The sequence below is a fragment of the Vulpes vulpes genome, chromosome 12, assembly GCF_048418805.1.
Source record: "Vulpes vulpes isolate BD-2025 chromosome 12, VulVul3, whole genome shotgun sequence".
NCBI classification, from domain to species: domain Eukaryota; kingdom Metazoa; phylum Chordata; class Mammalia; order Carnivora; family Canidae; genus Vulpes; species Vulpes vulpes.
The window spans coordinates 182,700,540-182,715,859 of NC_132791.1; the positions used below are offsets into that span (position 1 = coordinate 182,700,540).

Here is a 15,320-nt window from a genome sequence, read left to right on the forward strand (position 1 = left end):
AGGAGGGAGAATATTAAGAAAGCCTCTCATCTCTTAATTAGTCCTGAATGGAGGAGGTGAGGCCCCTGGTTACATAGTGGCTGGTTATCTAAAAAGGAGACAGAGGGACTGAGAACTACAGCATATCCACCTTTTTTGCATGATCCAATCCCTGTTTTTTATGTGCACTCAGATTGAGAGTTCTGCTTTGCTAAATTGAGCATATTTCCACTTTGCCAAATCAACTATCATTTTTTGGTCTATAGGGATTAAGAATCCAACCTGACCAAAACTAAGAAGCCCTCTTTGCTGGTCTATGATTGTTTGTTTTTACTTAGAGGGAGATACAGTTAAAGAGACCTTATAATATCTAGAATGAGTTGAATATTAGATTACCTAATTTTAGATTTAGAAATAGATTAACTCTACCTTTTGTGTTAAATATGGTCATTCTCAAGTTTAGAATGTTATGGATAAAGGGATCCAGGGGGGAAAAATCTACTGGTCTACTGGTTTTCAAATTGTAAGAAACCTCTCTTCTCTTCTTCAAGTAATGGATATGGAAGAGTAGCATCCATAGAATAGAAGCTCTCTGGATTCCTCTTCCAGTATAACCAGAATACCCAAACTAGATTTCACCTTTTTTATATATTGGCTTTTTGCCTAAGACTTTATCTGAAGAGTAAAACAATTTAAATAACTTGAAAACCATTGCCTTTTTAGACTTATATCCTCCTTGTATAGAGATTAATAAGTGGGTACATTCTGTGGCAGAACTGAGACCTGATCTCCTGACTGTAAGGCAGGCCCTCTCTCTCAATGGGAGACTGGAAAACCACAATCCAAAAGCCTGTCCAGTCAACTACTTAGAGCATAGAATATACTTTCCCATAGATAATATATTATACATGAAAGTTTGATTCTAATGTTGTCCCCCAAAGCCCCACTATTCCAAAACCAGAGCTCAGATGGTACCTCCAGTACAAATAACTACTGCTAGGCTTCAAAGGGAGGTATATTCCCTCATAAGCTTCAGGTATACTGGGATGGAAGAAAGGGTTCCCACATCACAAGTTTTTGTTTTTGTTTTTGTTTTTTAAGTAAAGATTTTATTTATTCATGAGAGATACACAGAGAGAGGTAGAGACATAGGCAGAGACAGAGACATCAGGTTTCCCGTGGAGCCTGATGTGGGACTCCATCCCAGGACTCTGGCATCATGGCCTGAGCTTCCAAAGGCAAACACTCAACCACCAAGCCACCCAGGCGCCCCCACATCAGAAGTTTTGAAGCTAGAGGCTGAGTAGAAATTCAGGCAACACCACTGGGAAGGGCTCCTGATTAGGTAATTTGTGAATCATACACATATACTGGGAATGTTCTTCAATTTATAAAGTAAACTAACTATGGGACAAAGAAGGCTAAATATAATTTCTAATTTAAAAAAAGTTATTACACCTGAAGCTAACATAGCATTGTATATCAACTATACTTCAATAATAAAAATTAAAACAAATAAAAAACTCAAAACAGCCATTTGCAACTGATTATTCTTTGATTGGATATTGATATTGATCAGATTCCTATTGCTGGAGGGTTGTCAAAAAGGTAAGAAATTATCAAACCCTTAATAAAAAACAAGCAACTTAGCAGACACTTAACCTAACTGAGCCACCCAGACGCCCCTGAATATCTAAGATTTTTATAACTAAAATTTAAAAAAGAATTGTTGCAACAAATAAAAGGCGAAACTCTTTAATATAAATAATTCATACAAATTAATCAGACAAACAAAACTCTAATATAAGTATCACACACTAGAATACAAGAAGCTACTTAAATTCTGTAAAACTCTATCTGCTCATGAGTAAAAAATAAAAATGTTAAGGTTACAAAACTAGTATACTATATATATTGTGGTCTTATTTTTATTTTAAAATGTTACATTATAAATGGATCACAAAAGGATCTAGAAGGATAGAATGAGAGTTTCAGAGCAGAGGACAATTAGGGTACTTGAAAATATTTTTTCAAGTTGTTTCTTTTCCTCTCTTTTTTTGTCCTCCAAAGACTTTATTTATTTATTTGAGAGAGAGAGAGAGCAAGCACATGAGCTGAGGAGGTGCAGAAGGATAGGGACAAGCAGACTCTGCACTGAGCGCAGAACCAATGCAGGTCCTAATCCCAGAACCTTGAGATCATGACCTTAGTTGAAACCAAGAGTTGGACACCTAACCAACTGAGGCACCCCTCAACTTTTTTTTTTTAAAGATACTTATTCATGAGAGACACAGAGAGAGGCAGAGACACAGGAGAGGGAGAAGCGGGCTCCCTGGAGGGAGCCCAATGTGAAACTCCATCCTGGGACCACGGGACCATGCCCTGAGCCTAAGGCAGACACCCAGGCATCCCTCAACTTGTTTGTTTGTTTGTTTATTTAGTTATTTGACACACACAGAAAGAGAGAGAGAGGGGCAGAGACACAGGCAGAGGGAGAAGCAGGCTTCATACAGGAAGCCCAATGTGGGACTCAATCCTGGGTCTCCAGGATCACGCGCCCTGGGCTGAAGGCAGCGCTAAACCGCTGAGCCACTCAGGCTGCCCTCAACTTATCTTTTTTAAAAAATAAATTCATAGTAACGTATTCACTTTTATAAAAATTTTATTTTATTTTATTTTTTTAAAAAAATTTTTATTTAAAATTTAGAACAAAACAAAAAAAGCCAAATACTACAGAAAAAAAAGATAGTAATCAACCAAAATAAGGACTACCCAAAGACTTCTTCTTTTTTTTTTTTAAGATTTCATTTATTTATTAGAGATAGTGAGCAGGGGGCAGAAGAAGAGTAAGAAGCAGGATACCCAATGAGCAAGGAGCCCAACATGGGGAACCCAGGATCCCAGGATCATGATCTGAGCCTAAGGCAGATGCCTAACTGACTGAGCCATCCAGGTGCCCCCAAATACTTCTTGAATCTATTATTCTGTGTATCCCACCTGATTTGTATTGTCAATCATAAGGCCAGTGATGACGGTAGTTGAATGCAGTATTTTTTCTGCACTCTGGGGCCTCACTGATTTCCATTCTCCTATATGATGCCCTCTGGGGTTCTGCCTTTATATTGTCTGCCCAACTCATGAGCTGCTAATGTAAAGGCATTATATTCTCTCCTTTCTGTTTGCCTGTTCAATTACTACTGCTATGATGGTAACAATGAAAACCTCTCATCTGCTGATCCTCTTCTATTGCTTTTTTATTTTTAAACAATCCCAGAAGCCCTCTCTCTTCTTATTAAGGTTAGATTCTACACTCTCACATCTTCATAGCATTTGATAATGTTCTTAGACTGTATGTTTTTAGTAAGTATCACCCTAAAGGAACCCTACTATCCTATTATCTACCCTAAAGAATCTTAATGCTGCTTAAGAAAGTTATACAGCAAATTAATATTGATAAATTCATGAGTATCAACATCAAAGGTGCCCTTTGGTCATGCTCAGAATCCTATTATGTTTCCGTGGTAACTTACTCTCCCCTTCTTTCTTTCTTTTTTAAAGATTTTATTTATTAATCATGAGAGACACACAGAGAGAGAGGCAGAGACACAGGTAGAAGGAGAAGCAGGCTCCATGCCAGGAACCTGATGTGGGACTCAATCCGGGAACTCCGGGACCACGCCCTGGGCGGAAGGCAGACATTCAACTGCAGGCATCCCTATTCTCGCCTTTCAACTATTTCAAACTTGTCCACATTATTCAAACTGCCAAAGCACCCACACTTCCCCTCTGCTCAGACAGAAGACTGCATGCTATTCTCTATGTTTTTAAGACTTATTTATTCATGAGAAACACAGAGACAGACATAGAGGCAGAGGCAGAGGGAGAAGTAGGCTCCCTGCAGGGAGCCATATGTGGGACTCAAACCCGTATCCCAGGATCATGCCCCGAGCCAAAGCAGTTGCTCAACTGTTGAGCCACCCAGGTGTCCCTGCATGCTATTCTTTAAAGAAAAAAGTTGATCCTATCATATGGAAAACTCCCTAAACTCTCCACTACTAAATGTACAAACCTGCCTAATATACATCCATCGTGTTGTTCATCCATACCTTCACTCCTGTTCCTTCTCCCAACTAAAGCCCATTCAATTTTATTATCATTAATGTTGTGAACCACCTTTTTAACCTTCTTGAGTCTCTGCCATATAAATCTTACTCTCCACAGATAGTAATTTGAGAAAAGACTGAACTGGTCATTGAAACCTTATAAGACAGAAGAAATAGGGGAGAAATGGTTTTTAAACTTTCTTTTAATTGAATATATTTGACATATAACTCTAAAATTTAATGTGTACAATATGTTAATTTGATACATTCATATATTGTAGGGAAAATTATTTTTTTAAAAGCAGGCTCCATGCCCAATGTGGGGACAGAACTCACGACCCCAAATCAAGAGCCACATGCTTGATTGAGTCACCTAGGAGCCCCTGAAAATGGTTTTTGAGATACAAATTTGATGGGTGCCTGGATGGTTCAGTCGATGAAGCACCTACCTTCAGCAAGGTCATGATCCTAGGATCTTGGGATCCAGCCCCACATCAGGCTCCCTGCTCAGTAAGGAGTCTGCTTCCCTTTCCCTCTGATCCTCCACCTCACTTGTGCTCTTTCTCTCTCAAATAAAAATTTTCTTATTTTTCTTAAGAAAAATACAAATTTGATCACGCCACTTCTCTGTTAAAGCTCATTTCTTACAACTCTTTTTTTTTTTTTTAAGAGAAGATAGAGAGGAGCAAGGGGGAGAAGGGGAGAGAGAGGATCTTAAGCAGAGTCCATGCCCAGCACAGACCCCAACACAAGGCTTGATCTCAAAATCCTGAGATCATGACTTGAGCCAAAATCCAAGAGTCAGACACTTAACTGACTGAGCCATCAATGTGCCCTTCTTTTTCTTTTTTCCCCCCAAGATTTTATTTATTTGAGAGACAGTGAGAGAGTCAGAGGAGGAGCAGAGCAAGAGGGATAAGCAGATTCCACCATGAGTACAGAGCCCAAGGAAGGGCTTGATCCTATGACCCTGAGATCATGACCTGACCCAAAATCAAGAGTTGGACACTTAGTTGACAAGATTCTTTTAATAATCCATTATCCAAACAACCACAAGACCTTTGCATATGCTGCTGCCTTTATCTGGAATGTTCTCCCTCACTTTCTCTAAGACAGTTATTAACAATATAGACTCTATAGCCAGACTGCCAGAAATAAGTTCTCTTATTTCTGTCACTTATTAGCTGTGTGACATTGATTCACTTGTTTGCAAAATAGGGATGGCAATATTATCTATCTTATAGCACTATGAGAAGATAAATTAGTTATTATGTATAAATTGATGAGAATACCACCTAGAACACACTAAATGTTCTACATGTTTGCTAAATAAATGAACAAACCTAAGATGTAGTCTAGCATAACAGGAGCCTAGACTCTGGAACCAGATTGCCTATGCATGATGTTTGGCTCTCAGATTGAAATGCTGTGAGACCCTGGGCATATTACTTAGCTACTCCGTTTCTTCATCTATAAAACAAGATAATAACCTACCTTATAGGTCTATTATGAGGATTAAAAGAATATATACAGAAAGGGCTTACAATTGTACCGTATGTATGTATGTACGTACACACACATATATAGGCACTATGGATACATATATACGTTCATAAACTATTATTTTCAAGTTATCAACTCCAGTATTACTTTCACACAAAGTTTTAAAAAAAAAAAAAAAAAGAAAGAAAGAATATAAAAAAAAAGGGGATCCCTGGGTGGCTCAGTGGTTTAGCGCCTGCCTCTGGCCCAGGGCGCGATCCTGGAGTCCCGGGATCAAGTACCACATCGGGCTCCCGGCATGGAGCCTGCTTCTCCCTCTGCCTGTGTCTCTGCCTCTCTCTCTCTCTCTCTATCATAAATAAATAAATAAATCTTAAAAAAAAAAAAAAGAAATAATATACTTTCACATAAAAGCCTTTTCTCAACCAATTAGCCTACACAAGGGTTCCTCTGTTGTTCTCACCTTGTTTCTAATTACAAATTTGTTAGTAATTAATTTATTTAATGATTTCATTAGCTTCTGTTTATTCCACTAGATAAACTTCCATGACGAAAGAACTGAGATAGGTTTTGCCCACTTGGTAGGCATCCTCAAATACTTAACTGAATTAATATTGAAATGGCTAACCAAAATCTTTCTATTTGAAAATGGTCTGAAATATTTTATTACCAAGTAATGTATTAACATAAAAATAATATTAATTTTCAGATTCGGGAATATAAATGGCCTTTAGAGGCAAAAAGTGAAATCCAGTCAGGCTTCAAAGAATATGAATGACAAATGAATGACCATTAATAACCAGTACCTTCTCAAATTTAAGTGTTTATTTTTTCATTTATTATAAACCATTTAAAAGTTTTTGTAAGAAGGGGTGCCTGGGTACCTTAGTCGGTTGGGCATTCGACTCCTGATTTTGGGTCAAGTCATGATCTCAGGGTTGTGGGATCAAGCTCTGCATCAAGCTCTGAGCTCAATGGGGAGTCTGCTTGAGAGTGTCTCTCTCTCCGAAATAAATAAATAAATCTTTAAAAAAAAAAAAAAAAGTAAAAGTTTTGAGGCACCTTGGTGGCTCAGTTTGTGCCTTCAGCTCAGGTCATGATCCTGAGCTCTGGGATCAAGCCCTACATTGGTCTCCCTGCTCAGTGGGAAGCCTGCTTCTCCCTCTTCTCCTGCTTGTGCTTTCTCTCTCTGTAAAATAAATAAATAAAATCTATTAAAAAAATCCTAAAAAAATTAAAAATAAAACTTTTTGCAAGAATTAAGTTTTGGAGAATAAAGTTCACTGTGAATATTTTTATTATCTTATGCTCTGGTGATTAATACAGTGCTTAATACAGAGAAGGCCTCTATAAAGATTTGTTCTCCAAGTATGTAAACATCAGCATGATTACTGCATATAATATTTATGTGTCACAGCCAAGACCTGGAAATTTACAGCATTTGAACTACTGCAGAAAGCAGTATGGAAGCCTCCTTTTTTTTTTTTTTTTTTTAAAGATTTTATTTATTTATTCATAGAGATGCAGAGAGAGAGAGAGAGAGAGGCAGAGACACAGGCAGAGGGAGAAGCAGGCTCCATGCAGAGAGCCTGATGTGGGACTCGATCCAGGGTCTCCAGGATCATGCCCTGGGCTGTAGGCGGCACTAAACTGCTGCGCCACCGGGGCTGCCCTGGAAGCCTCCTTTGTTAGGGTACATCCATAAAACCAGAAGCTCTAGTAACAATTTTATATCCCCCACAGCCCTTAGTATGCTACAGTCACTACTTGCCAAATGAAAACCTCATGGGAGATTTTTCATATGGTTGGAAATGGCTGAGATGAACACATTGCCTTCTTGCAGTGCTAAGGACATAAACAGAGTTCACATATATTCACAAACACCTGCTCTTAATTGTATTACTGGTGATTTCTGGCAGCTACTGAAAAATAGACTTAAAATCTACATTCAATCTTTTAATTTCCTTGTAATAAATAACTACAAAATAACAACTAATATCACATCTAATATTTAAAGTCAACACAAACTTGAGAGATTGGGCATATGTTGGGATTTTTACTGGTTATAAGCACTCCACCCTAAATATTCCCATACAGGTTTCACTGAATTCATTATGTTTCTATTCATTATGAAAACAACCTCTATAGTAAATCATCACAACTTTCCATACCTGGTGTGTAAGTAAAACGTTGAGACTGGCTTTTCTTCCTTTTGCCATTGCAAAGATAAAAGTGCACCTGCACTGCAGCTGTAACTGCTGGGTTATGATATGGAGGAACTTCAAGGACAATGTGAGCCTAAGGAGCATAGAAAGCAAGACTGTGTTACACTCAGAACTACAAATGAAACACGCACCTGCTAAACTCAGCACAACTCATGAGTCTTAACTATTCCAAATCTACCATCATAGATCATTATGCACATCAATTGGTCATGTAAGTCATCTGGAGATTTACTCTATAAAATTCTAATCTCAACAGAGATAAAGTCTTTAAAGTAAACCAGTAAGGAGAAATTGCCTTTTTGTCATCCAATTGGGTTTCTAGTTGTAGCAGAAATAAAAACAGTCATATATATACTTTGTGGTGAGATACTCTGTACTACTGAATATTACATGTTACTATTGATCTTAAGTGGAAGTCTATTCTGGTTTTCTATCAGTTTTCCTATTTCCTGAGTTGTATTATAGTTTAGACTTCTTATCTTAAATTTCATATTCAAAGTGTTCTAAACTGGCATTATATATAATCTGTTCCCACATAAGAAATAATTTTACACAAGCAGAATGAAAAATTGTTAGTCCTAAACCAATTCTAATCCTTAATAATTTTTTAAAAAGATTTTATTTATTCATGAGACACAGAGAGAGGCAGAGACAGAGGCAGAGGGAGAAGCAGGCTCCATGCAGGGAGCCCGATATGGGAAAGGCAGGTGCTCAACCACTGAGCCACCTAGGCGTCCCTGCAATTCTTAATCTAATATCTCCAGATATTTGAGAGAGCACTGTGCAAAGTGTTATTCTCTACCCCACAGAAGATTCTATCTCCATTCCAACCAGGATGAAGGGACCGCACCATTTAGTGTTGAATCCTGGAAGGCTTAATGCTGAAAAGATGCAAATATCATGCTAAATACACAAACTCATGAGGGTTTGTTCTCCCCCTTATTTTTGCCCATTAAATGTTCTTTATTGAATTTATCTTATTTCATCACTGAATTCAGAGAAATATGTAAATAATAACTTCAGTAAGAACCTTCTAATAAAAGGGAAAGACACCAATTGCTTATCTATCCTAAACTTTAAATTTAGTGCCAGGAAAGTACCTATCTCATGTGCAAACTTCTTAAAGTTTGAATTTACTTTTCTTTCACTCAATAGATAAAAGACTCTTCATCTATAACAACAGGTAGCATTATCCAATTTTCTCATTAAGCGTCTTAAATATTTCTAAAAAAATAGGTAAATTTCTTACCCCTTGACATTTTTCCCTGATTATTTTCCCTTCTACTTCCCACTGAGGTCGTCCATCTATTGAAAGAAACAATTTACAGTTAAAAATAATTTAAGTCAGAAAATATATAAACAAAATCTAATGTATTTAGTATCACAAGCTTATTGGCAAAGGGAATCTTTTTCTCACTGACCTCCATTATGTAAATAAGTACCCATGAGAAAAAATGGGGAGAAATATCTTGGGCTGCCTGAGTTAGCAGACCCCACAGTTTATTCTATTAAGTGATGTCTGAAAACCTTCTGAGAGCACCTTCACCAAGTGGCAGTCAACTTCCATTTGTCTACCTTAGGTAAAAGGAAACTCATTTCCTCACCAAGTAACCCATTTTATCTTTGGACAGTGATTGCTGCTGGAAAGCTCTTCATGATAGATAAAATCTGCCTCCTTATAGTATCCCATCACTGGTTTAAGAACTACTCCTTGCAGCCCCCCAATCCAAAACATCTTGAGTGGTTCTCTCCAGGACAGTAGTCCAGATGTTTAAAAACAGCTATGCTTACATGTGTCTCCTCTTCTATTGGCTAGTATCCTCAGTTCTGCATCTAACTCCTACACAGTATTTTAGCCTTCCGGCCCACTCTTTGAACAATCCTCCAGTGTGACCATGTCTTTCCAAATGTACCAAGCCCAGAATTGAACAACTCAGGTGGGAAATGAAGAGATGGTAGACAGTGATGAAGGCTCCTGCCATCTTATGTCAAGATGCTGCATCTGAATGGTGAGTGCACCATACTGACCTACACTCAGTGTATAGTCAGCAAATTTCCCTAAATCCATTACATTTCCTACTGCCAAGTTCAAACTCCTACGCTGCACTTATGTGTTTTCCCCTCAACCCTTATTAGGTTAATTTCTCCCTAGTAGACTTGGATTGCCTGGCTTGCTAAGATCTTTTTAGACACTGATGTCTTTGAATATGTTTGCTAGGCTTTCCAGATTTGTGTCAAAGATCTGGCCAGCACATGATCTGTCTCTTCACCCTAAGTGAACTGTTCATCTGGGGAGAACCCCAACTGCTAAAGCTCTCATTCCAATCTGATCTGAGTATTCTAAGGCATTCTTTTTGTAAGTCACAGGTATTCACCCATTGACTAACCCATACATGTATCTTCACAGCTAGCATGACTTCATCTGGTCTGTGAAGATATCAAAAAAGACTCAATCAAACATCTTCTGACTTGTGACTATCATTTTCCAGTCCAATAAATAACTAGATAATGGTTATCCTCGCGCAAAAGAGATACTACATTCAAATGCTATGCCTACACAGAAATACAGCTCAGTTCAAGAATCATTTGCTGATTCCTGACGTGCCAGGCACTTTGGGTTACTGAGATAATGAAGATAGGATACTCTTGCCTTCAGTCTGTGGATGAAGGCAAATATAAACAGTTCATTATAATAAAATGTGGCGGTTACAATAACTAAAAAAGGTGAACTCTGGAGGTGCCAAGAGAACAGAAGTCAAGAGTCCTTACCCTAGTCTTAGTGTGAGGGTATGAGACAAGAAGCTTTCCTGGGTTCTTGAACTGAGGCTTAAAAATAAGGGAGAATTTAAGTGATGTGGCGGGGGAAGGGTGGTCTAGGCAGAAGAGACAGCACGAGCAAAACCAAGATGAAAAGAAATTACACGATACAGGGAACCATAAGCAGCTGTGTTGGTGGGCAGGGAGCAGTAAGAAATGAGGCTGGAAAGAAAGGCAATAGACTGTGATCTAAATGCCATGTTAAGGGGCCTAAACTGGGATTACTGATCGTGCTTTCAGAATGGGCTTTAAATATTCGCAGTTGCAGTCTCATCTGAAACAATAACTGCTACCATTTAACATGATTCCATTTAAATCAAACGTCTCAAAAATAAAGCTCTGGGTTAAATGAATTCTATAATCAAACTGCCATACATACATACATATTTATTATATTCAGGCGCAAATGAATTTTTATAATAGAAAGGGATAGCTTTGAGATACTAAGTCTTCCCTATATTTTTTGTTTTGCTTATAATATGACTGCTGAGGACGTTCCTTGACCAGCTGATATAAATAGTTCAATATTCAGTTACTATCATGTTACTCTTACTTCATAGTACTTTTATATGGAATTATTTTGTTCACTGATTTGTTTATATGTTTATTGTCTGCTTCTCCACTAGAATGTAGACCATCAAAGTAAGCAACTTGAAGACTGTATTCACCATTATATTCCCAATGCCTAGATAAGTGTCTGTCATTTAACAGTTGTTTCACAAATAATTGATGAATTAATAAACTGTGAAACAGGGATGCCTGAGTGGCTCAGTTGTTGAGCGTCTGCCTTTGGCTCAGGGCGTGATCCTAGGGTCCTGGGATTGAGTCTCGCATCAGGCTCCCTGCTCCAAGAAAAATACTCAGTGGAAAAAGAGGTACTGAAATCACAAAAGACAGGCAATGAAGGTAATGTATAGCCTTAAGTACTTAAGTTTACAAAGATGAAAGGATGAAAAATGAATGAGATTACCACTGATATTAAGAAAAAGAAACATGGGCAGCCCGGGTGGCTCATCAGTTTAGTACCGCCTTCGGCCCAGCGCCTGATCCTGGAGACCCAGGATCAAGTCCCACATCGGGCTCCCTGTGTGGAGCCTGCTTCTCCCTTTACCTGTGTCTCTGCCTCTCTCTCCCTCTCCCTCTCTCTCTCTGTCTCTCATGAATAAAATCTTAAAAAAAAGAAAAACATATTAAGCTCCAAAAAAGGGGAAAAAAATACAGAAACAAGGGAAACAGGAAACAAATACACAACTGAAAAGATCAATAAAGCCAAAGTACTCTGGGAATACTGACTAAAACACCAGAGATGTACAAATAAATAAAAGCAGGAATACATTTTTTTAAAAGGGATAGAATTCCAGATGCAGAAACACGATATTATAATTAGATTAATGTCAACAAATTTGAAAACTTGGGTGAAATAAATAAAATCCTACTGTGAAATAATAGGGAAAATATATATTGGTCTCTACCTCTGGTTCCTGGCATAAAACTCCTAAAAAAGTGGTAAGAAGCTCACAAGGAGTACTTTTGTTCTTGTATTTGATCTCTGACTCCAGTTTCTGACACAGAAGTCTTAAAACCCTTAGAATTTCCTGGGTGATAGGACTATCTCTTATTCTAAGGAAGGGACTCCTGGTGGCTCGTGGATAGAGGCTGGTCACCAAAAAGACCAAGCCGTGATTAGAAGCTTGAAATTTTCAGTCCCACTTCCATTCCCCAGACAGGGGTGAGGGGCTGGAAATGGAATAATCAATCAAGCCTGTGTGGTGAAGCCTCCATAAAAATTCCAAATACTGAAGGGTTTGGGTAGCTTTTGGGTCACCAAACACATCAAAGGAGCTGGGACAGGGGCAAGTCCACAGAGGACATAGAAGCTCCACACCCCTCATTATATATACCTTACTCCATGTATCTCTTCCACTTGGATGTTCATCTGTATCCTTTATGATATCCGTTGTTATATTATCAACTGTAAACATAAGTTAAGTGTTTCTCTGAGTTCTGCTCTATCAAATGATCAAATCCAAGATAGGGGTCATGGGAACTTCTGATTTGTAGCCAAGTCAGGCAGAAGTTGTGGACTCCTAGGCACCTCCTACTTTCAATTAGCCTTTGAAGTGGGGGGCAGTATTATGGGACTGAGCCTTTAACATGTGGGGTCTACGCTAACTCCAGTTACTGTCAGAACTGAATTTAATTAATAATACCCAGTTCATGTCAACGAGTTGGTGGATATATGGGAAACTCACACCTGTGGTGTAAAAAGTGTTTTGAACTGTCAAAAACTGTTGACATGAACTGTTAACATTGTGAGACTGAAGGAGAAACAGACTGAGGGTTTTTCTTTTTACCTGGAAAAACATAAATCAAGAAAATTACCTCAAGAAGAAATAAACTTAAATGGTCCCTGTACCCATAAATAGGATTATAGCAGAAATTAAGAGTCCCACAAAACCTCTGCCCAGAAGGTTTCAGAAATGAACTCAGCTACATGTTCAAAGGAAGGTGAAATTATACGACACACACTTGGGGAACAGGAAAAAAATGAGGCACTTCCCCAAACCACTTTGATATCCAGAACACAGAAAGAATCCTGTAAGGCAATAAGGAAACGAAAACTGACACAATGGAAAAAAAAAAAAGGGCAAAAACATGAAGATACTACACAAAAAAGGATATGTGAATGACCTGTAATATCCTCAATAAATATCAGGCAAATTCAAATCCAAAGTCCAAGATACCATTTTACATCTACCAAATTAACAAAATTTAAGAATTACAACATTCTTATCTATGTCCACCAGGTGATAAGAACTATAGCAGCACTGTTATTGTTTGGTAGTGCCAAAAACTGGACACAGCCCAAATATCCAGTGAGAAAACAGTTAATAAACTGTGACATGTTTATACAGTGAAACTACATAGAAGTAAAAATGAAAGATCTTTTGTTACATGGATCTTTTTTTTTTTTTTTTTTTTTTAAGATTTTACTTATTCATGAGAGATAGAGAGAGAGGCAGAGACATAGGCAGAGGCAGAAGCAGGCTCCATGCAGGGAGCCCGATGTGGGACTCGATCCCAGGACTCCAGGATCACACCCTGAGCCAAAGGCAGATGCTCAACAGCTGAGCCACCCAGGGGTGCCATACATGGATCAAGCTTAAGACATTACTGTTGACCTCTGAAAAAAGCAATTTTCAGGAGAATACATGCAATGTTATAATATGTCCAAAACCAGAGAAAACACATAAAACTTTATATAAAGAAATGCATGAACTGATTTAGGAATAGGATCCATCTGGAAAGGGGTTTCAAGAGGAACTTCAGAGATAAATGTCCTACTTCTTAAACTGAGTAACAGATATAAATATCTGGTATCTTCTTCTTATAAAAAGGTATTTCACAATTTTAAAACAGAGGAAGAGAGGAAAAAATAAAACAAGACAAAGAAAGTGAGAGAGGGAAACAAAACATAAGAGACTTTTAATCATAGGAAACAAACTGAGGCTCATTGGAGGGGAGACGGGAGGGCAGATGGAGTACCTGGGTGATGGGCATTGAGAACATGTGATGTAATGAGCACTGGGTGTTAAATAAGACTGATGAATCACTGAGCTCTACCTTTGAAATCAATAATACATTACATGTTAATTCACTGAATTTAAATTTTTAAAATGCAAAAAAAAATGCTTAAAAAACTGAGAAGGAATAATTGATGGAAAAATGTTTTGTTTTGTTGGTACACCTCCAACACCCTACAGGGTCCTAGGTAGGACACTGTGTGAAATGGGGGAAGCACTGTTTGTTTGTTTTTTTTTTACTTTTTGTCCTCCAGGAGCTTGATAGAAAATGTTTTAAATATGTTCAAAAGGGCTAAATCAAACATCCTGATAGTCACAGGATTCTTCTACATTTCCAAAATTGAAGATATAATAATTTATATAGTTATGCATAAAATACATAAAATTCACCCTTTTAATTTTTTTTTTTTTTTTTTTTTTATTCATGATAGTCAGAGAGAGAGAGAGGCAGAGACACAGGCAGAGGGAGAAGCAGGCTCCATGCACCGGGAGCCCGACGTGGGACTCGATCCCGGGTCTCCAAAATCGCGCCCTGGGCCAAAGGCAGGCGCCAAACCGCTGCGCCACCCAGGGATCCCAAAATTCACCCTTTTAAAGTAAACAATTGAGAAGTTCTTTAGTATGTTCACAGAGCTGTACAATCACCATCACTAATTCCAGAAACCCCATGCCAATTAACAGTCACTCCCCACTGACACCTCCCTCCAACTTGAGGCAATCGCTAATACAATTTCTGCCTCTACAGAATGCTGATTTTGGACACTGTATGCTGATCCCTTTCACTTACCATGTTCTCAAGGTTCATTCATGTTGTGTTATGTATCAGTACTTTATTGTTTTTTTATGGCTAAATATCCCACTGTATGGATAGATCCCAATTTGTTTATCCATGTAACAGTTGATGATTATTTGGGTTGTTCATCTATTTTGGCTATGATGACTAACATTCTTATAAGTATTTATATTTAAGTTTCTATGCAACATATTGGCAATTCTCTTGAATATATGTATATATAGTAGTAGAAATACTGGGGGGTTCATCTAGCTTTGAGACATCTTTAATGAGAATTCAACATTTAGATAAAAATTTAAGAAATGTATGGCTTACA

At 38.0% G+C, this 15,320-nt stretch overlaps 1 protein-coding gene across 2 annotated transcripts in view; it reads right to left on the reverse strand.

Annotated features, from left to right (window-relative positions):
• Positions 1–15,320, reverse strand: part of NFATC3 (nuclear factor of activated T cells 3) — a 137,720-nt gene that overhangs the window by 36,939 nt on the left and 85,461 nt on the right. For both annotated transcript variants that reach the window (XM_026011549.2, XM_026011550.2), the window contains exons 7-8: positions 9,060–9,115; positions 7,757–7,883 (exon numbers count right to left, since the gene is read on the reverse strand). In XM_026011549.2, coding sequence (XP_025867334.1) covers positions 7,757–7,883; positions 9,060–9,115 — 183 coding nt within the window. The remainder of the gene's footprint in view (positions 1–7,756; positions 7,884–9,059; positions 9,116–15,320) is intronic.